The sequence below is a fragment of the Haliotis rubra genome, unplaced genomic scaffold (genome assembly GCF_003918875.1).
Source record: "Haliotis rubra isolate DU_JTF1 unplaced genomic scaffold, ASM391887v1 Scf405, whole genome shotgun sequence".
Lineage (NCBI taxonomy): Eukaryota > Metazoa > Mollusca > Gastropoda > Lepetellida > Haliotidae > Haliotis > Haliotis rubra.
In genome coordinates this window covers 471,176-494,091 of record NW_025767086.1, presented here as the reverse complement: position 1 = coordinate 494,091, position 22,916 = coordinate 471,176, and the positions used below count along the sequence as shown (strand labels likewise).

The 22,916-nt window shown below is 38.2% G+C and overlaps 2 protein-coding genes across 2 annotated transcripts in view; one reads left to right on the top strand and one right to left on the bottom strand.

The window, feature by feature from the left end:
• The window catches only part of LOC124287712, a 38,811-nt gene that overhangs the window by 8,838 nt on the left and 7,057 nt on the right, over positions 1 to 22,916 (bottom strand). The window contains exons 4-5 of the mRNA XM_046724242.1: positions 6,739 to 7,399; positions 6,051 to 6,055 (exon numbers count right to left, since the gene is read on the bottom strand). Coding sequence (XP_046580198.1) covers positions 6,855 to 7,399 — 545 coding nt within the window. The 3' untranslated portion in view covers positions 6,051 to 6,055; positions 6,739 to 6,854. The remainder of the gene's footprint in view (positions 1 to 6,050; positions 6,056 to 6,738; positions 7,400 to 22,916) is intronic.
• On the top strand, positions 1,946 to 22,199 carry LOC124287710 (neuronal acetylcholine receptor subunit alpha-10-like). Its single transcript, XM_046724234.1, has 7 exons — positions 1,946 to 2,072; positions 17,846 to 17,985; positions 18,472 to 18,516; positions 19,066 to 19,175; positions 19,911 to 20,446; positions 20,907 to 21,121; positions 21,545 to 22,199. The coding sequence occupies exons 1-7, from the start codon at positions 2,066 to 2,068 to the stop codon at positions 21,827 to 21,829; spliced, it is 1,338 nt and encodes a 445-aa protein (XP_046580190.1). The 5' UTR covers positions 1,946 to 2,065; the 3' UTR covers positions 21,830 to 22,199.

Below are 22,916 nucleotides of genomic sequence, written 5' to 3'. Positions count from 1 at the left end.
GAAATGCTTCACAGTACAATTTTCACTGCCCAAATCAAGTTGAATCGGAAGAGCATTTTATTGAAATCTCCACTTCACAATGATTTAAGAGATGACATTTTAACATCAGCAAAGTTTTTCATGCCACGTTTTACCCTCTTATCGGAACCTGAGAAGTCATCACTCCTTTTAAGCTCTCAAGATCTTATAAACATACGTGCCAAAAACTGCTTTAAAACCCTTTTAAGATGCCGACAAATGTTACATAAATAAGTTTAACATTTCATGTTAATAGTTTTGTACATATTTTTTTAAGTTCAATTGTCATTTTATCTACTCATATGCTTCCAATATATTGCTCTGTGATACTTAATTATCAACCGTGTCTCATAACTTCATTTATAATATTTACTGAATATTTTATATGTATTAGAATTTATTTTAATGTACATATGGTGAGACGTAAATAAGCAATCTGTCTGTCTGTCTGACTATTGTGATTGGATTATGAGTCCACGGGTGAGGGAGAGAGGTATTTACCTTGTTTACATTACATTGTTTACTTGTTAGTTTAATGGTATACACTTTTTATTTTTACCTTCAATTGTATTTTGCCTGTAGATTGGAACGGCATTTGTTTGTAGCTCCTGGTCTGTTACGGAGGGATGTTTGTTGTTCAGATGTTTCCCCATCGATTACCTACTCCCTCCTTTCTGACTTAGCTGCACTGTGCACAAAGTGCATTTTGTCTTTGTACCTGATGCGAGTATTTAAAATATTTCCAGATGCCACTCTTAATCTCGGCCATAACTGATTTTATTGAAGGGGAATAACTCGTAATTAGTGTTATAATGGGTACCCGGGTCGGGTCGGGTAATAGGGGGTCGGGTATCCGCGTAGGAAATTTTGACCCACCCCAGCCCTACATGAGAATTCAACATTGCTTTAGACAGTATTTCACTTACATCGTGGCATTAAAACCTGAAGTGATGCGGGTTTTTCATCACATCTACCACTTTGATAAAACACACGAACATGGGTATAGTACTGTTAAACCTAAAAACATTATCAACTTAGACAACTGTGTTTCCACTTCCTGTACCAGTACAACACTTCATTACATGTCTATGGGTGTATTTGACGTGTCAGCCTTCACAATGTAATCAACTTTCTGGTATGATAGATTGCACTATGTTACTGCTGGATTTAATATGAATATCACAGCACATCATGGTAAATACTATGTGTGTGTGTGTGTGTGCGTGCGTGCGTGCGTGTGTGCGTGCGTGTGTTTCCTATTGACATGAATATTATCAGAATATTATCGGTATTAATTGTCACTTGACCATAATTAGTAACAACAACCACAAACATGTTTCATTCTGATTACGCTTAGCTAAGTGACACATTTTAAACATAAACATGGCAAGTAGTAGACAGGTCACACTTCAGTTATACAGGTTAATTTATCAGGACCATGATATTTCAAAATATTGAAAAAAAAACAACAAATATATGACACAGAACAAACTAATTCGTTTATAAATACCTTACTACTTGATTTTGGAGGAAGGAAGAAGACAGGCGTGCGACTGGCGGAATCATGACACAACTGTGTGTGTTAGTTACAAAAGGGGAATGCCAGACTTCGATCACAAGTTCAGAATACTTTCGGTTTCAAATTGTAATATTGAACGAAATTCTACGTCTTACCTGTGTCACTAAGGCAGCATCTTCTATGACATGAAACGGGCAGGATGTCAGATTACCAATTCGGTTCCTTCTGATATAATGATATCGGAACGAACGATTACTCTCCAACATGGAACAATTCGTACATGTCCTAAATCGTGTCACACGTTCAACATGGGGACTTCCCTATTCCAACACGAGGCTAAGAGTAGCCTGCCCTTGGCTAAACCAAAACTGTACCGGATGTGAGAAAGTGAATTAACTTTAGAATGAACCGACTGGGAATTTCACTGGAATTAAATAGCATCTGAGTCATGTTGGACATGGCAGGGTTGTGTTTGTTTACAACTCTGGAATAAGGCACCAGCTGACTTAATCTGAAACGAAAAAGAGGATGGGAGGTTTGTAAGGAAATAGATTTAAATTCATAGTTTTCATGTAATGAACTTATTGTCCCATACCATAAACAATATATTGCTCATAAGATATATATTTGAGATTAACACTAAAAATGCCCCTGGGCGATAGGCAAATCAACCAGTGGGTATAGTTCTGATATCTGACGAGCTAAAGCGAGTGGCCAGTCTTTTATTTTCATGTTGCTTTTAAATACTTTTTGAAAACTCATTTGATCGAAATATTTCCCGTCATAAACTGAGTATATTTCACTGCTGTGTGTACAGAGATAAGATAAGATAAGATATATTTAATGGCAAAGCATTCCACGAAGAAACAGTAGCAATATTCTATAAGCTACAAATATAAACATACGCTGACCTCTACGCCACCCACAGCATAAGGACCTTATTAAGGTTCCCAGTTGAGTTTAACCGAAAAATATAAACTTCAATCACGTTAAAAGATGACTGTGATTAATTTAATATTTTGGATGCCGATGTATTTTTCTGACTCACCTTTTCCTAAGATTTGAAAAGTGGAGTTACACGAGAATTCCGTTCGCGCGACACTACCTACGGCTATAAAATTACACAGAAATGCAGAATGGTAAATTTCCTATCTGATGGTGTAAACTCAAGTGCAAATACGCTTTGAAACATACACCCCTAAGTGATGTGTTAAATTGTGTTATGCGTCAAGAAAAACCAGTATATTTCTCGGCACTGTGCGGCGATTTGTTTTATTTGGCATCTTTACGGAAAGTGTTGTGTGCACATATATGTGATCACAATTGAGTTTAAAAGAAAACTACAACTCCAATCGCATTAAGAGATGACACGGATTAATTTAATATTTTAATCTTTTGATGTTAGCACGTATATAAAGACATCACACCGCATTAGGACGTATAATTTGCGAAATGTTGCTAGAGACACCGGTGAGATAATGCCCTGTGACGTCGACCTAGTCTGTCTTACAGTCCCTTAAAACCGTATTATTTATTCCGCCCAGCGCATACTGTAATGCAAAAAGCCGTAAATATATATAATAACTTAAGCAAGGCTAGATATTCCCCAGATTTCCCATCTCATTGGATCACTTTTTCAATTTAATTCGAGTTATTTGCGTCTATCAAACCAAAGACGTATGTATATACACGTATACACGTATTGTTTATACGTCTTTGATCAAACGTGTATTTTCATACTACGTCTTAGTGTGATATCAGCCAAGCAAAAGGGTTGCTGGGATCCTCGGGTGAGCATAAGCTTAAAACCTAAAGAATAGGGGGCGAGTGCTCAAGATCCGTATTATTAAACTAGGTCATAATTTACCTGATATTTGCTATGTGTGAAATTACCTTTCCCGGCCAATGAGCCCCCCCCCTCTCAAGAGTGTGACAACAACCACCACCACCCACCCCTTTCTCAAAAGCTGAATCCGCCCCTGCCCATGCTTGTAAGAGGCGACCAACGGGATCGGGTGGTCAGGCCTTTGGTGTCCTTTGAATCTTTATTTTCTTTGTAGTGGAGGCCATAGGCCCAGGCTACACTTCAGGATTTCAGAGCGGTACATATGAGCATATATAGTTTAGAAGACTATAAGTTAATTTACAAAGTATACAAAAGGAAGTATGATATTATTGGCAAAGAAGTGAATCTCTAAGTTTCATTGCATTGTGTATATAAATAGCTAGGTTTCTTACAGTATATGGATTGCCAGTTGACATGAGCATATTGAACTTATGAATAGTTGGATTCGAATAAAAGTTATGTGGTAAATACAAACATCTCAGATTTTGATAACATTTACATACCAAAATAAAATGGAATTCATTTTCAATAAAGTTATCTTTACATACAAAACATAATCTATTTGATCTGGGTTGATTAATATAGCGACCGGTTTCAATTTGGAGGCGGTGTGAAGAACATCTGAATTTAGCAAGGGCCGATCGGAATTTTGAAATTGATAAGTCTTTTATGTAAAATTCAACATTAAATGAGATTTTAAAACAAGAATAAAGTGAAAATTTAGGACTATTTAAAAGCGATGTGTGCCATTCTTGTTCATAACTTGCTCTTAAACTAAAAACAAATTCTGATATGAATTTATCGACATTACATAAATTTTGCTGCTGTTCCCACATAAAGCCAAATCCAAAAGAGTAAAGAATATTCTTAATTTTTGATGCCCAGTTTGTTTTACCATTTACAGAGTATAAAACTAACATGTTATAACATTTCTTTACAAATCTGGAATCGGGCATTTTGCATATTTTACACCAATATTTAACAACTTTTTTATATATACATACATACATTGGATAACGGCCACATTCTCCCCTAACTACATGGTTCGAAGTCGACCGTTTGACATTTAAAAAACGTTTACAACAAAACATATGTACAACTTCGACTTCTTTAAAGTTATCAACTCCCCCATATTTCAGCTCCATATAAAAGAATCGGACTAATTTTTGTATCAAATATCTTAAAAAATAAATCATAAGGAAGTGGATTAAACGTATAAAGAGATTTTAGAATTCCGTATGCCATTTCTCGTGGTCAGGCGCATGTCATCGTATCCCACTTGCGTAGTTCGATGCCCATGATGTTGATCACTGGGTTGTCTGGTCCAGACTCGATGATTTACAGACCGCCGCCATATAGCTGGAATATTGCTGAGTGCGGCGTTAAGCAACAAACCAACCAACCAACCAGTTTCTGCCATATGTGTATTTCATTAAGGCAGTAACGGTGATGCATACATGCGTGATATACAGAATGACCTGCTCGAAACCCGGAAGTACGTCAAGTGACTGTCAACATGCCTTTGCTGTATTACAGTCACTTATTTGTACAACCCTGATGTCGTCGTTGTCTACTCCTTCGCTGCATGGGAGTCGGCTGAAATGTCTGGCGAAAACGGCTGAGAAAGGTCAAACCAAAATATAAGAACGATGTAAACGATTAAAGTACATGTAGTAGCATTTATGGTTTATTCATTATTTTTGGCACCATACTTTACAAGACGCTAATAGCGTTGGCATCTGTTGATTCTATTTTGTCTCTATATTTCCACCACATTTCAGCACTATATTCAGCATTCATCACACCATCCGTCAGATATTTTTGAAGGGCATTTAGAAGTTGAGGTGAAGAAGAACGTCTTTTATTCTGTGCAAGGCGATGTTTCGACGGCGACTTGCTTGACAACGACATCACAATCTATGTCGAAACATCGCGATGTCGTTGTCAAGCAAGTCGCCTTCCACAGAATAAAAGAAAATGTATATCCAATATCAATAAAAATGTCATCATTCTTCACCATCCGTCAGGTTGATTGCTCCTGTGTGTATTCTCTTATACAGCACGTCTTAGCGGTTGACCATGCATCAACAGTTTTAGTTTGACATTAAGTTAAACTGAATAAAACTTCAAAGTTCAAGATACATGTATGTTAATTTTCACACTTAGTGGATTTGGGAAAGAAAGTGCTGACCATATGCTGGCCTGCCATTTTACTCGTGGACGTCCATATGTTTGTTACATGGAACATACTATAAAGTGAAGATGACTCATATTTCAAGTCCACCAAGGAACCACCAAGAAACTATGCAAGGTAGAAATATTGTAACAGTATTGCACTCCGCCCTCTAGTTTTGATATGGTTTGGAATCAACACGTTTCCCAAAATGAGGATGTAAAGAGAGACTTCCCACTGTGAGATATTTATTTCGTTCACGTTGACACCATTTAAAGGTCTTAAATACTTACATTAAAAATACAAACGAAATACGGAAATAGACGTGAGTATGGTATATGGAAACACGAGTAGTGTGGACATCAGGGCTGGTGTAACGGTTTTGATGTACTTGAAGCACACGCAGAGATGTATTGTTTCACGAACCCCTGGGGTCATCTCTGATTCTTAGTCATCCGTTTATATGATTTCCACTACAAGTTTGTTCTATATACCTATGCTCATAATTATTGTTCCCGCATCCCACTAAGATAAATGTGTGTTAGTATAGGGTTTACCGTAATTATTAGCTTGGGTTTATTTACATAAGGACATATTGGTTAACTGTTCTCAGCACAAAGTAGTAATACTTCCCAATATTAGTACACCTTTACCTGTTTCTATGATTGATAATATTGCCATATGAGCAACTAAAATATAAAATAACGTGTTATCATAACGTTGTGAAAACTAAATACATTACTTACAAGTCATTTCAACTGAAGCTTTAACACACGGTGTAGTTAATACTTACAGCTGCATAGATAAAAAAAACCCTGCTATACAAAGTAATATCACCTTTATTATGAAGACATAAACCTACATTTTTCCATACACGTTCTGCATGATTTATGTTACATACGAAGAGTTGATCTTGATGAAGGCTAGATGGACACTTGTTGATGAAGGCAAGTTCTAGTGTGTGTAATTCAGCGCCACATTATATTGTGCTGAAGCGCACGGCTTCATCTTCATTTAGAAAGTATTCACAAAGGGGGCGGTTGGAGAGCCTAGTGGTTAAAGCGTTCGCTCATCACACCGAAGTACCAGGTTCGATTCCCCACATGGGTACAATGTGTGAAGCCCATTTCTGGTGTACCCCGCTGTAATATTGCTGGAATATTGTTAAAAGAGGCGTAAAACCACAATAAGCGCAACATCGTCACGAAGCACTCGCAAGTCATGGTATCATAAAGTTACCGTATAACAGTAACCACTGAATGGGCGGTAGTGTCACAAACTATCAGCTATCATTCTTGTTAATCCACGGTAGTGCCATTTAGTTTTATTTGCCTTCTTTGTTCTGCCTCCTCCAAGTCTCTGCGGAACCTAATGTCCACTGACTTTTTCCCTGTACAGCCGTGATGTTTGATACCACAAACAGCTCTAAGTATAGGTTTATCTCTTAGATAGCTTGCTGTGTCTTTGTTGTCAGTGAAAACTGGAATAACAAAAGGTCTACCGTCTATACGAGACCCATATTTCAAGGACTCAGTCAGTCCAACTTCATATCTCCATCTCTCATAGACGTTTTTCATAAACGGTTCCGATATAAACAAAAACATTAAGACACATTTTTGGAAACACTGATCGAATGATGCTACTTCTGTTTCTCCGTCACTTTGTACGTCATCCAGTAGTGCCACATTCGCGTGTACACCGTTACCAAGAACTATACTGTTTAAATCCGTTTGTAGAGTTAAGACTTTGTCTTTGTCAGCCTCATCGTATATTATCACAGCGTGGTAGACCCTGAGGTGTGCTTCCCTCGTCTGCACGGGGCTGTTGGGGGATGATTGCTTACCTGAAACAAAAAATACACGAATAATGTAATTGACATTCCTGGTATGGAAATGCATCCAGAAACAAGATCCTTCTTGGAATCGTAAATATGCATGCTTACCTCCTGTCGGCACAGAGTGCTTACATACTAGTTCAACTTTTAAAATTAACATAAATACTGAAGACCTGCAACTGTATGCACAGAGAACATTATACGATATCGTCAAAGGCACAGATCGCTTATCATGAAACAGAGTTTTCATCACTCGCTTCTCGACATAATTTTCATGAGCTGATCGTATAATATATAAAATGTTTCTCAACTAAACGCATTCTTCCCATCCCAAAATTGCTGCTGACATTAAACACATTATTAATCTGGCAAAAAACAACGCACATGCAAGGAAAATATGAAATATTTATTATATTCTTAGGGTGAAATACTGTAAATATTGGTGAATATAGTAGAATAACATGATATTTCACTGAGTAGAATATCACTTTTGCCTGAAACTACTTTCTGATTAAAGAGTTACCTCCCTTGCGACAGAGATGATATTTTATCATAAATATACTACCCGTCAAATGTTTAGACTCACTGGTGTAAATTTAGCCACTTACTGCTGTCAACTGTTTTAAACTAGATTTTGCAAAATATTCCATATTTCACTGAGTAGAATATCACTTTTGCCTGAAACTACTTTCTGATTAAAGAATTACCTCCCTTGCGACAGAGATGATATTTTATCATTAATATACTACCCATCAAATGTAAATTTAGCCACTTACTGCTGTCAACTGTTTTAAACTGGATTTGCAGAATATTCCATATTGTTTAAAGGTACTGTTTTCACATGAACTGATGTATTGTAAAACAAATTCGTAACGTTGAAAAGATTATTGTCATGAGTTCAATAAATGATGAAACTGAAAAATTGGCGAATTCTTAACAAAACTTTACACCAAAACGCAGCTGTTCACATTGCATGATATTTGCACATGCTTTTCAGCAATTTGATGCATGACCCTCATGCAGTTCATCTGCATAAGGTTTGCAGTTGGTTCCCCCAAGTTAGTGGAGAAATCCATATTCGATGTAACCATTTTTGTAGTGAGTGTTTTAAGTGAGTCCAAACTTTTGATGTGTAGTATATAATATAAAATAGAATAAATAGAATATTTTGTTAACGTTGTCAAATAACATGTATATTTCATCTCGTGGTCTCGCTGCGCCACTCGTGAACATATCAACTTTGTCAGACCACTCGATGAAATATACATGTTATTTGACAACATTAACAAAATATCATCTATGTATTATTCATCGTGTCCTATGTGCTACGGTTACGGGATGTGGGATGTGGGATGTAAGAAATCCTGGTATTAAAGTATTCACATGGAAGTAATGCTATCTATCTCCGGGGTCCGCAACAGTCCGCTTATCTTCCCATGCACGCGAGCACCATCCATCCTTAATTTACTATATATACTGTAGGTGTTCCGCGTATAGTGGACTATTTCAGCATCACTGCCGGATTTCCTGCTGTGGTTCACGTTATTACTAGGACACGGAGCCGGCTATCACACACTTCAAAGTCCTACTACTGAAGGGGTTTGGGGACATTCATTGAAATAGTATATATTTCCCTTATGATTCATGACTGCATACAACTATCAACCACAGTCTGTGTTTCTACATAACACATCAAAGTAGCATATTCAGTTGTAATAAAAAGTCATTTTCATGTAGAAAAAACAAACAATATGAAAATATTATCAGGCATGTACACCATGGTTAAATGGATGTTGAATGTGGATTTACCATAAACAAGTGATAGCCTTAACAGGGACGGATATCCCTGGAGATGAGGAAATGGTGTGTCTGTGTCTGTGTGTGCGAGCGTGCGTGCGCACCTCTGCATTCCTCTCTGTATCCGCCCATGCTTAAAGTATTGCGAATAAAATACATTGTGCATTATATGGTGTTGCTGTTCTTTTTGCGAACGCGTCAGCTACCGACAAAACTTGTCATCGAGGATATCAAGCCCTGATTTCCTCATGAGTACAGTGAATGGCCATCATTTCCGGTGTTCCCAATCTTGATGTGACTTATAGCCTTGAGTGACTCATGATTTTGAACGGCATTCAACAATATCCCAGCAACATAGCGACAGGGAACGCCTTACCTACCGCCCCATAGTGGCCTAAGTGATTGAAGAGAGTTAATGTACACACTCCCGCATAACCTCCATTATAACAAGTGGAAGAATAAGTGTCGGAGCTTTCTTAAACCATATAACATATGTTATATTTGGGCATTGTGTATTTCATGTTACAACTAACCTATATAATATCCACCATTAGTTAACAGACCCATATCACAACATTATGCATTGCTTTGTTTGAGGATGTGTATGAGTGTGTATAAACATCATGTTGTATGGTTCAGTAGCACTATATTTTTTATATATATCAGAGTTGTAAGTAATACCCTCCATACTCCAAAACAATACCCAGTGTAGACATCTCATCTCATTAACAACTGATTTAGCCGAAATGCTAACCATCATATTTAGCTGAATGGCTACAGAGGAAGAAGAAGTGAATAAAACATTTTGTTATCTCATCACGACTCTTAGTCGATTGAGTACAAGTAAGGAAAAATAAATTAACTTGCCCAGTGCTGGCCTAGTTGGGCCAAGTTTGTCTTCCAATAGATTATGTATTTGGTGCAATAGTCCTCGAAATGCAAACATATTTTAAATAGTTAGTTATTCGAGTGCATATTATGATAATAAACAAATGAATAACAAGCAGTTTTACATGAACACGTAAAAAATACTTCTGTGAATTACCGCCTTCTAAACAGAAAGGAGGCAGTTCCCTTATTACGCCATATTACAGTCACTTAACCGCGACACCTATCGACCATAGCTTATTTAAGGGGAGATAAGAACTGCAAAAGCGTAGGTGAGAACTTGTGATACCGACACTATGAAATTTCGGGATCGAAGGCACTAACAGTCACACAACGAATTGACAATTGTTTTATAACAAAAAACATTATCCATAACACTGGACTGAAGAAACGTTCTTCTGATAAACAGAAAATCTCATTAGAATGTCGTTAAACATTATTTTCCGTACCCATTTGGATTGTTTGAATTTGAATAAATGGTCCACTGGCATAATAGTTCCTATACATAAGAACGGAGACGTAAACAATCCTGAAAATTATAGGGGCATAACGTTATTAAGCATATTTAGCAAAATATTTACATCTACCATAAATAAGAGGTTAGTTAAATGGGCAGATACTCTAGACAAGATAACAGAATCACAAACTGGCTTTAGGAAGGGATACGCTACTATTGATAACATATTTGTTTTACATTCTATTATTCAGAAATATCTTAATCAAAAGGGACAAAAATTCTATGTCTTATTTGTAGATTTTTCCAAGGCGTTCGATTCAATAAACAGGAACAAACTATGGAATCTCTTAGACAAGCATGGTGCCAGTCGCAAAATGGGAAAATTACTGCGGAGCATATATGCAAATGTGAAAATTTGTGTAAGGAGTAATAATGAATTATCAGATACATTTCTGAGCCAATTAGGAGTCAGACAAGGCTGTATATTAAGCCCTCACACAACGAATTGACAATTGTTTTATAACAAAAAACATTATCCATAACACTGGACTGAAGAAACGTTCTTCTGATAAACAGAAAATCTCATTAGAATGTCGTTAAACATTATTTTCCGTACCCATTTGGATTGTTTGAATTTGAATAAATGGTCCACTGGCATAATAGTTCCTATACATAAGAACGGAGACGTAAACAATCCTGAAAATTATAGGGGCATAACGTTATTAAGCATATTTAGCAAAATATTTACATCTACCATAAATAAGAGGTTAGTTAAATGGGCAGATACTCTAGACAAGATAACAGAATCACAAGCTGGCTTTAGGAAGGGATACGCTACTATTGATAACATATTTGTTTTACATTCTATTATTCAGAAATATCTTAATCAAAAGGGACAAAAATTCTATGTCTTATTTGTAGATTTTTCCAAGGCGTTCGATTCAATAAACAGGAACAAACTATGGAATCTCTTAGACAAGCATGGTGCCAGTCGCAAAATGGGAAAATTACTGCGGAGCATATATGCAAATGTGAAAATTTGTGCAAGGAGTAATAATGAATTATCAGATACAGTTTATTCTGATAAACAGAAAATCTCATTAGAATGTCGTTAAACATTATTTTCCGAGAGAGAGAGAGAGAGAGAGAGAGAGAGAGAGAGAGAGAGAGAGAGAGACAGAGAGACAGAGAGAGAGAGACAGAGAGAGAATAACGTCGCATTGGCTTTATTTCAGACATATGGAGCAGTAGGTAGTTACAATATGTACATGTAAGAACATCTAACTTTGGTGTCTCAAATACGTCATTATTGTACCGGGTTGTGGAATGAAGGATGGTGTCTCAAATACGTCATTATATGTACTGGTTATGACATGAAGGATGGTGTCTCAAATACGTCATTATTGTACCGGGTTATGGAATGAAGGATGGTGTCTCAAATACGTCATTATTGTACTGGGTTATGGAATGAAGGATGGTGTCTCAAATACGTCATTATTGTACTGGGTTATGGAATGAAGGATGGTGTCTCAAATACGTCATTATTGTACTGGGTTATGGAATGAAGGATGGTGTCTCAAATACGTCATTATTGTACTGGGTTATGGCATGAAGGATGGTGTCTCAAATACGTCATTATTGTACCGGGTTATGGCATGGTGTCTCAAATACGTCATTATTGTACCGGGTTATGGAATGAAGGATGGTGTCTCAAATACGTCATTATTGTACCGGGTTATGGAATGAAGGATGGTGTTTCAAATACGTCATTATTGTACTGGGTTATGGCACGAAGGATGGTGTCTCAAATACGTCATTATTGTACTGGGTTATGGAATGAAGGATGGTGTCTCAAATACGTCATTATTGTACTGGGTTATGGCATGAAGAATGGTGTCTCAAATACGTCATTATTGTACCGGGTTATGGCATGAAGAATGGTGTCTCAAATACGTCATTATTGTACTGGGTTATAGAAGGCAGAGCTTTAAGTGAAGCAAATATCCAACTCGACTCTCTTGCTTTAATAATTGTTTAGTGAGCATGTGTTCCCATATGAATAGTTTGTAATCCCTCTCAACCTACTAACTTATTTGGAGGCCGAAACAATTAATTATAATACATCGTCCACCTTCTAATAATAAATGCCTTTCAAGATATTCACTCGATACTTTGACATGATGAATACAGACGCCTGAGATGGCATTATGTCTGCATGAGCCAAGAAGGACAGGTGCATTTCCGAAAATGTTTGCACTTAGTTAGGATTCCCTTTTCAATGACACCTTTTAAAAATCAAAGCTGTATTTCAAAACCAGATTTTACCTCGTGTCTATTCTTAGCATTGGGGTTTCCCAATTGCCCCAGCCTCCGATATCCACTTTTCACGTTACCATCGAGTTATTTTTAATTAGCCAATCAGATCACGGCATTTTTAGCACAAACTGTATCAACCAATCAAAGCGAGGCAACATCTACGTTTGAAGCGGCTTTCCCGTGTCAGGTATATACAAAGAAACAAACAACTCTTAGATTTTCCACAGGTTCTGAACCAACAATCTTTCCGGGCCTCCTATTCAAAATATCATTTTCAGGGACTATACAGTAGTCTAATAGACTATCCCTGGGAACGGTTTCCTCTGGTGGTGATGGGTGTGATATCCAAAATTACCAACAGTCGTTTTCGTCTCGATCAGTCTAAATTCTGTAAAACGCACCCACCTCGCTCCATTAAATAAAAGAACAACAAAACAATCTAATTGGTCATAACCAAAAAAGTATAAAGAAGACAAAACAACAAGCCCAAAACACACTCCCAGCAAAGCAAACCAAACAAATAAAACAACCACAAAAGTGCTCCGACTTTTCGCTGCAACAGAATCCTCTGGTCTTTCCAAATAATACTGAAAGAATCACTCTGTAATAAAGAAATAGAGTAGTGTAAGTGAGAACACAACTATGCGTCTCTTTGTTGGTTGCAAACTTACGAACATGAACTTACGTCTAATGGATTTACACATTCAGTTTTAGAATAAGGATCTTGAGGCGAATGCCGGTTTTAAAAGTCTTACTCACTTATCCTAAATGTACGTACATACCCAGATGGCCAGATTCAACTTCAATACGTAAACATTAATTGATTTAAAGTATTTTATTCCCCGACAGCCATATGATATACAATAAAGAATAATAAATACAAAAGGAAAACGGATCAGCAAACAGGCTGCATCAGCCTATATAAGTGCTTCTCCTAAACTTGACGAATGGGTTTATTTATTTTATTTTTTTAAATTTATTTTTTTATTAATCATTTAAATGGTTTTTACAAAATTATTGGTTTATTAATACATTTATGGAAATATAGAAAATGCGCAGACAAATGTTTTCATGATTCAATAAATTCAAACTAAATACAACATATGGTACCACACTTAATGAAAAACGGTTGGCATCATTCAAGAACTTCTAGACAGATTTTATTATCAATTCGCTTTAATACTGAAACAAAGATTAGAATAGCATGTAAACTTACATTATTTTGAAAAAGTATTTGTTAAATCTGAATCTATCATACAGAGGTCACTGAAGGAAGTAATGAAAGGGATCCTCTCGACTGCTTCCACAGGAGCAGGTTCGGCTGTCAGACAAGCATGTATCAGACAAGTGGGAGGTAAACAATAATTACTTCCATTGCATGATGATGATGATGATTTGGAGATTTAACGTGCGCTTTTCGACATAATACGTATTTCGCACATGATTCCATTGCAGTTTCGTGTTGTTTTAAATATTCTCTCATGGAATCACTTGTGTACATATTACAGTTCATAAAATATGTACATACAACGTAGTTATAAAAACACACACAGCCAATTGCCCAACGATTTACGAGAGACAAATAAATACTAAAATACTAAAACATTATAGGAATATGACATAAACGTATCTAAAAACGTATTAAAATATACACATAATAAAGTGGTACCAATAAGGAAAAAAGTTCAGTTATATAAAATACTATAGATGTAGCTGAAAAGACAGACGATATAGTATTATGTACGTAAATTAGTTCGATGTTTTTTTATTATTTTATTGTCTTTGGTCTATGTCATTTAAATCGACGGGTGTCTACCGCTGGCTTAGTACACCTTTAATCCTTCTTTCAAGGACGTTAATCCCCAGACGTTCAACCCTTTGTCGATTTGTTTTGATCGAGTCGGGTAACACTGTAGCCCTGTACGAGTAACTTTCATTTCTGGCCCAATGAAATATGACAATCTACCTTTCAAAATATCATTTGGACGCTTTTCTCGCCCGCATACTTTAATTTCAGAATGTGTAAATTTGGTTTCTTAATAGGAGAAAGTGCATTGCCTTTCCTCATGTGATCATTACGATGACCCGAGGCAACATCTACTTGACCTTCCTACGGATATGAATCCCTGTTCACACTAACATTACCCCTTGACCAACGTGTAGATGTGTCCAGTAGACACTGAAGCCACCCTTTAACTACATATGTTCAGTCGTCATTCATATGAAGAAAACAGAATAACTAAATTATTTTCATGTGATATATGTATTTCTATTATTTTTTAAACCCAGTAACTAACATCCACGTGTTCAATGAGGGCACTGTGTTTTTTTAATACAATGCCTTATATGAAAAACGGGAATAACATATCAAAAATAATGATTCAATAAAAATATATCTTTTACCGATTATTCCCGTCTCCGATGAGTCACTACGGTTGGAAAGTGATACTCATACAGCCAACGGTAAAGGTAATTACAACAACACTCCTATGGCTCACCACGTCTTCTCTGTACCAACGTTAGCTCTTCAGTATACTTATTCGTTATGAATTTAGTGAAGACATAACGTTATCTATTTCCAAAGGGATCAAATTAAACAATGCTTAAATAAGAAAGAAAAACATCGAAATTGGTTAGGTACATCTGCAACGTTAGCTCAATCAGTCTTTTCACATAGCCGGAGGCGAAGTCCGACATTTGTTTGTTGTAGGACAATGAGCAGTATATTGCTGACACAACCTTTTGGAAGCTACTGTTCTATGATCATCCAAGCATTGAGACATCTGTATGCCACTGTGATGCTTATTGTTCAGAGCATTGTTTAATTAGTATTCAACCTTTGCATGTCGCCTCTGTTGGTAGTACTCACAGTCTGCCAATTAACACCTTCACACAAACTTTGCATAACAAAGGGGATAATTAGAGGCCGAATAGTCTCATGTTGCCCACTTGGTTGGCTGAACTACCTGACAGTGAAGTGATTAGTAACGATAACTCCCTTCCCTTCAACAGCTGGGGCACAATCTGTTTGGTTATTACTTGTCTCAGGACATTTGGTGAGGTCGGGACAGATACATACACAAACTGAAATGGCTCGCTTAGCATTGGTAATATTCATCGGACTACTTGGTGAGTATAACACTGTCGTATCCATTGTCATATCTGCAACATGTGTCAGGCGACGCTGAGTACAGAATACGAACAACTCTTTCCAAGCATAGGTCTTCAGCGTCCCGTGTCTTGATCCACGTTTTGGGAGCGGTAGTATGCAAGGGTGTCTTCCACACAGTAGCTAAAGGCATCATTGAAGACAGGATATTTAATGGATGACAACCTGTTCCATTCTATTATGATGAGACGTTTCAATTTTAATGTATATCCTGATTGGGTTGTGAAGCAATAGTGTAGACAACTCATCGTGCACTTATGTCTCTAACATAACAATAAAACAGACCAAGTGTTGATATGTACAATCTCATGTGGTACACATTATAATTGGGAATCGCATTTGGTCATTGGTGGGTCACATCTGGAATGTTCTCAACATGCCTACCAAAAACGTTTCGGGAAAACTTGACTTAGTCATTCATGTTGTAACCCTGTAAATTTTGCAGATCAGATTTTAGTTCTAGCCACAGCTCAACATAGATCTGACGACAATCAATTACAGGCCACATCTGAACAAACAGGCTAACTAACTTAAAAGGCTAACTAACTAACTTAAAAGGCTAACTAACTAACTTAAAAGGCTAACTAACTAACTTGGATCAGTAACATCCAGTTGGCGATGACCGAACTATGTTCTATCATGAACTTGATGATAGTACAATTTGAAGAAAGAAATGTGTCGCCCTGTGTCCCATATAACGAATAGACACCGGATTCAAGTGCTTCATCTTTTACATGATCAAACTCGTCAACAATCGTCTTGGTGAATGTTGAACGTAAAACAGTCTTTCGTTGAAGGTTATTTATTAGTAATAAAAATCCATGTTTCAGTCTTACAGAGTTTAGTTTTAGAGAAAGTTGATAAGTTTTGCATTTTGTATCATCAAAGTAGTATTTTGTAAGACAGCGCCAACTCAACAGGTTTACCGATTTTGAATTATGTAAGCTGTCCACCAATATGTCCGTAAATTTGTATCAAATAGTAGCTTTCAGTTACCAAACCTTTTCACATAGTGTGACTGTGGGAAAGCAATTTCCCTTTATGTGAATTGCATAATTTCAAGGCATCCATTTCAATGATAGTCAGAAACAAACCGGCAATATAACAAATTAGGCTGAACATATCAGATAGTTTCTTTGCTTGTATGGTTTTGTCGAGGTATGGATTGTTCTAAATGTCAGGGCAACATCTCTGTTGCTTGTTATCTTCAAACAAAGATTGATGGTTATAAACACGACTGGGTTACAAAATCATTAGTTCATCGTTAACGTTTGTTGAAGTGACAGTGATTTTAAAGAAAGTTAGAAGTAATGAAGAGGCTTTTTCTTCTTTGCTTAAGTGGATACAATACAATAGGCGCTGAGAAACCGAGTAAAGTTGTATGTACCGTATGCAGTAAGAATATTTGTAACGAATGATCTATTTCTGAAGGTGAAGAACATGATGATTGTACACCTGCTGTGTCCACTATATAATGATATACGATATCCGCGTTCCCTCTAATGTTATCATCTGTTACGACATAAGATCCATTTGTCTATCCATCAGTAAGAAAACATTATTTATGTTAAAGATCCATCGAACTATCATGAGTGCACATGCGTAAAATATATTATGCAAGTACAAGTGTGTATTGTATGACATGTTGGCCTAAAGAACAATCAATTATTGTGGTTTTCATTGTTCATGTGCGATTTGATATATAGTTATAGTATTGACACATCTGCGGGAATGTATATACCTGATCTGTATTATTCTATATATTCAGGACATACTAGGTACTGTCCTCCAGTATTACGTCGATTATGTACATCAACATTTCTTACAGTAGCAGGTCTCGACGCCCACCAACGAGCACTACTGGACAAGCTGTTTGCCAAGTACAAGAAAGAAGTGCGGCCAATCTGTGAAGAGGACGCTCCTATAGAGGTGAAAGTTGGCATCGCTGTCAGACAGATCATGGAGCTGGTTAGTACATAGGTATTGTTTCCCTGTAACCTTAGGGATATTGAATGTTGAATGTTTCTGACACGCCACTGCAGTGCTACATGTCATTGTGGAAGACGAAGGTAGATTGACAGCATTCCTTTGGTGATTAATGTACTATTCTCCAAAAACAACTTATATATAGAGGGGGACATGCCGTTTCACCTTTGCATGACAATGTTTCTAACCTACACAAACTATGTGGAGATGTCAAGAAACATCAGAGAATGTAGATTTTCCTTTAGTAAAAAGTAGAAACAAGGGTGATATTATGATACATTTTATATTAAGATAGCATGCTGAAATGTTCAAACACGATTGTGCATGTTAAAACATTCCTTAGACTATACAGAACACTATATAACAACAATCTCAGTATAATGACAGGTTATACGGTGAACTGAACCATCCTCGTCGTTAATCTGGAGCTCCAGTCGACATCATAATATAGATTTTATTTTGTTCCAGGATGAACCCAGCCAGATATTGACTGTCAACGTCTGGGTCCGATTGGTAAGTGCTGCATCAGTCACTCGAATATTCTTTCATTCAAGTTGGTAAAAGGGTTCTTTTGTCAATCCAGTAATTGCCTACATCTTATCCGTGCTTCCTATGAGAGATCCTAAAGATTTCAGATAGGTATACAGACAACTCAACGATACTGTGCCCTGATCCACGGTGGACGTACTTACATCTGAATAGAAGAGCGAAATGACAATGTGGATGTCTTTTGTATTTTGGCGGAATTATTGAGTTTTAGAGCCTACATATATGGTGCATAGTTCATCTGGGGCGTGGAATACTTATGAACAGTCGTAAATCCAAGAGTGATTTTCCTTTGCACTCCAGCAATTACGAGATATTTTGGTAGTACACAACCTTCCGCTCCACCTTCTAGGCTCTTCTGGACATTTTACCCTTTATCTGCACAGTTGATATTTATTTCCATTCTACACTCTTAGTTAATGAGCCGAAGAGTTGCCTCTACTCCCTACCATTGAGTGCACTAGGTATCCCGACCGCTGTCACATATTGGTGTTTATGGTGGTATATTTGTTGCAGAACTGGTACGACTGTCAGATGACCTGGAACGCCACCGAGTACGGCGGCATCTCAAAACTCATCCTTCCCTATAAGAAAGTATGGACTCCAGATATTACTCTATATGACAAGTGAGTGAGATTCACATTAGTCCTTTCTGTAACTCTGTTTTACATAGTGACCCGACCGCCTCCGTGGTGTAGTGGTTAGAGCGTCCGCCCGGAGAGCGGAAGGTCGCGGGTTCGATCCCCGACCGCGTCATACCAAAAGACGTTAAAATATGGTACTTGTTGGTCCCTGCCTGGCGCTCGGCATTAATGGGTACAACAAGGACTGGTCGGCTCGGAGTCTGTATAATGTGTCTGAGTGGGGTATTCATGCTTCACTGCGGCATTGTATCTCAGTGAGGCTAGCACTATAAAACCAGCTTATGTCTGGGCTAGTACAAGCAGCCGCACCTACACATACACTCGCATGCACGGCGTCATATGAGCGAAATATTCTTCAGCACGACGTTAAACCCAATTTCACCTCACCACCTCACCTCACATAGTGACCCGTGAGGAAACCAGGTAAGAATACCAAGAGGGGACTACATGGATCAAGTCGCTCAGAGAGCTCAGACTTAGCTGATAGCATGTCAGCGTAACACGAGTCGATGTTTAAAATGTCACCCATGTGATTGCTTGGTCCAGACATATCTCCATTTTATAGCTGGAATATTGCTGATTGCGGGGTTAAAAACAAAAACGATGAAACCAGCCATTCAAACTGACGACCGCCATGTTTCCAAACCTCTGTAAATGACAACATACTTAAAAGATATGTGTGTTGCTGTAACAACAATTCTTTTGGACCCATCCCAGTGCTGGAGACGAACTTATTGGACTGAAGGACTACAGGCCGACCTTCACCTCAGACGGCGCCGCCAGTTACAACTTCCCCACCGTCATCAAAAGTCTCTGTCCTGTCGACGTCACCTACTTCCCCTTCGACGGTCAAACCTGTGCCCTTCGGTTCGGTTCCTGGGCCTACAGTGGGCACCAGCTCAACATCACCATCGGCGACAAGGCAGCTGATATATCGGACTACAAAGTCAACACAGAGTGGGAGCTGTTGAGTGTCCCAGCTGCGCGTCACGAGAAGTTCTACAGCTGCTGCCCGGAACCCTATCCCGACGTGACGTTCTACATCTCCATGCGACGTAAGCCGTTCTTCTACATCGTGAACCTGCTGTTTCCCTGTATACTGATCTCTGCTGTGGGTCTGCTGGGCTTCCTGCTACCTCCAGACGCCGGGGAGAAGGTTGCGCTAGAGATCACGATGCTGCTGTCGCTGTCAGTATTCATGCTGCTTGTGGCGCAGTCGTTGCCACCGACATCGGACAACTTTCCTTGCCTAGGTATGTTCTCAATACTCCATTCAGTCTCGGTTGATAAAACGTGTATTGTGTGTGTGTGACATGCACAACAGAAGACCCTTATAGCTTTAGCCAGTAAGTGGTTTGACTGGCCCATCTCCCAATATGTTCTGTTGGCAGGTCTGTTAAACCAGATACGATCGTTAAAAGCGACAGTAATAGTACCAGTGGATATAAGGTGATAGGTCTGTATAAAATGCTAGTTTTAATCCACATACCGTCTTTACGAACAGCCTGTCACGTGATCGTGTAACGCATTCAGGTTAAGCGAGTTGAATTTACACCGCTTTTAGCAATGTTCCAGCACAATCATGGTGGGCCTTATATATCCTACTTTTCGAAAGGAACCCCGGCTTTAGGCGTGACGAGCGAACTCTTTATCTCTGTCTCCCAAACACATGAAGACTAGTTTCCGACAACTAAATACCATTCTCTTCCACAGGAATCTACTTCTGCGTGGCAATGCTGCTGGTGGCGCTCTCCACGGCCCTCACAGTGATCGTGCTGAACGTGCACTTCCGCGGTCAGCATGGCGACCCAGTTCCTCACTGGATTAGGAAGATATTTCTCGGGACTCTTTCGGAGCTCCTTTGTGTGAGGAAAGAACCCGCAGTGTACCCAGTGAAGATAAAGGACGTATACAGTCACGTCCACAGGGTAAGATAAGACTAGTTTCACACCGGTAACGCAAGAAAGGCATTATAACTATTAATTCAAACAGTTTTCGTTCTGTAATCCTATGGATGTTTGTGATTAAAGGAAACATGGTCCTCAATAAATGAAACAGAGATACATATCTGAGATCTCTGAACAGAGGTCCATGTATATATACATTCTGACGGGGTAGTTTTAAAATACTACTTGTCGAAAGAACGTACTAGTATATCTTAGGTTAAAATGCACAAATTGGCTCTTCCAATACAAATAAAATCTCATTTGATATACGAAATATGCAAAGCTTGTCTTAATAGTGTAGATGGAGTTGTGGCTTATTGATACGCCGAATCTAGATTCGATTCATGTATATTGTAGATATTCAGCTACTATGTCCTGATTAATTTACAATTTCCATTGTTTCAGGACCATTTCAACACGTTAAAGCAAAAGGAAATGGTTAGTTTGGAATCTCAAGACACTGGTGTGCTCGACTATCATCATTTACTGCCATTGAAACACGTGCTGGAGGAGCAGCTATCCGTTCTGAAGGAGATAAACAGCCGGTACAGCGACAAACAGGCTGCTGGGGTCATTGATGAGGAGTGGAGGAAGGTGGCAGTCGTGGTGGACAGACTGCTGCTTGTGCTATTCTTCATAGCAACTGTAGCCAGTACTGTGGGGATTTTACTTTCCTGTATCTTACATTGATCCCTGTAGTAGCCTTAACTTGATGAACGCTAAACGTGGAAGTTACTCAGGCCAGGCCTCACACTCAGAGTGTGTGTGTGCGTGCGTGCGTGTGTGTATGTGTGTGTGCGTGCGTGTCAGTGTAAAAGAGAGTATTTATATATTTATAATAGAGTCTTTTTGGATATGTCCATCTTCACAATTAATGCATATTTGTTTATCTGCTCCTGTATCGAGTGAATTATGCAATGTATTTAAATCTTCATTTGTGTATATATTCTGTATAATGTTTATTGTTAATATCAACAGAGCTTGCTTTGATGGTTTGTAAAGTCAACTCTTACATCTTGACACTGTCCCTCCCAGACACATCACATTAGTGATCTCAGTGAAAGGTAGTCATCACATTAATCCATTCTGAGTAATCTATGTTGTCGAATGGCGGTTAATAATTTCGTCTTGTGTCTAAAGTAAAGAATCGTTCACAAATTCTGTCCTGGTATTAATGTGTCACCTGTCCTGGTATTAATGTGTGTCAACTGTTCTGGTATTAATGTGTGTCAACTGTTCTGGTATTAATGTGTGTCACCTATCCTGGTATTAATGTGTGTCACCTATCCTGGTATTAATGTGTATTATTAATTTTGTATTTCAAACAAGCTTGCACAACTTTAGTCAGATACATTACATCTGATTTCGAATACTGTTGAGCCTTGTTACAGCCAGAGTTACTCCCGTTTGCTTTCATTGTCCATCTCTTGAAGTTTGTTTCTCAAACAAGCCTGCATATGTGTGTTCATGCCCACGCGAGTGTACCCACTTTTAACTGTGCTGGAATAATAAACACATGTCATCTGTTCTGATGTTAATGTGTCATCTGTCGTGGTATTAATAGGTGTCAACTGTTATGGTATTGATGTGTCAACCGTTCTGGTATTAATGTGTCACCTGTCCTGGTATTTGTGTGTCACCTGTCCTGGTATTACTGTGTGTCATCTGTCCTGGTATTATTACCTGTCCTGGTATGTGTGTCACCTGTCCTGGTATTACTGTCCTGTCACCTGTCCTGGTATTACTGTGTGTCACCTGTCCTGGTATTACTGTGTGT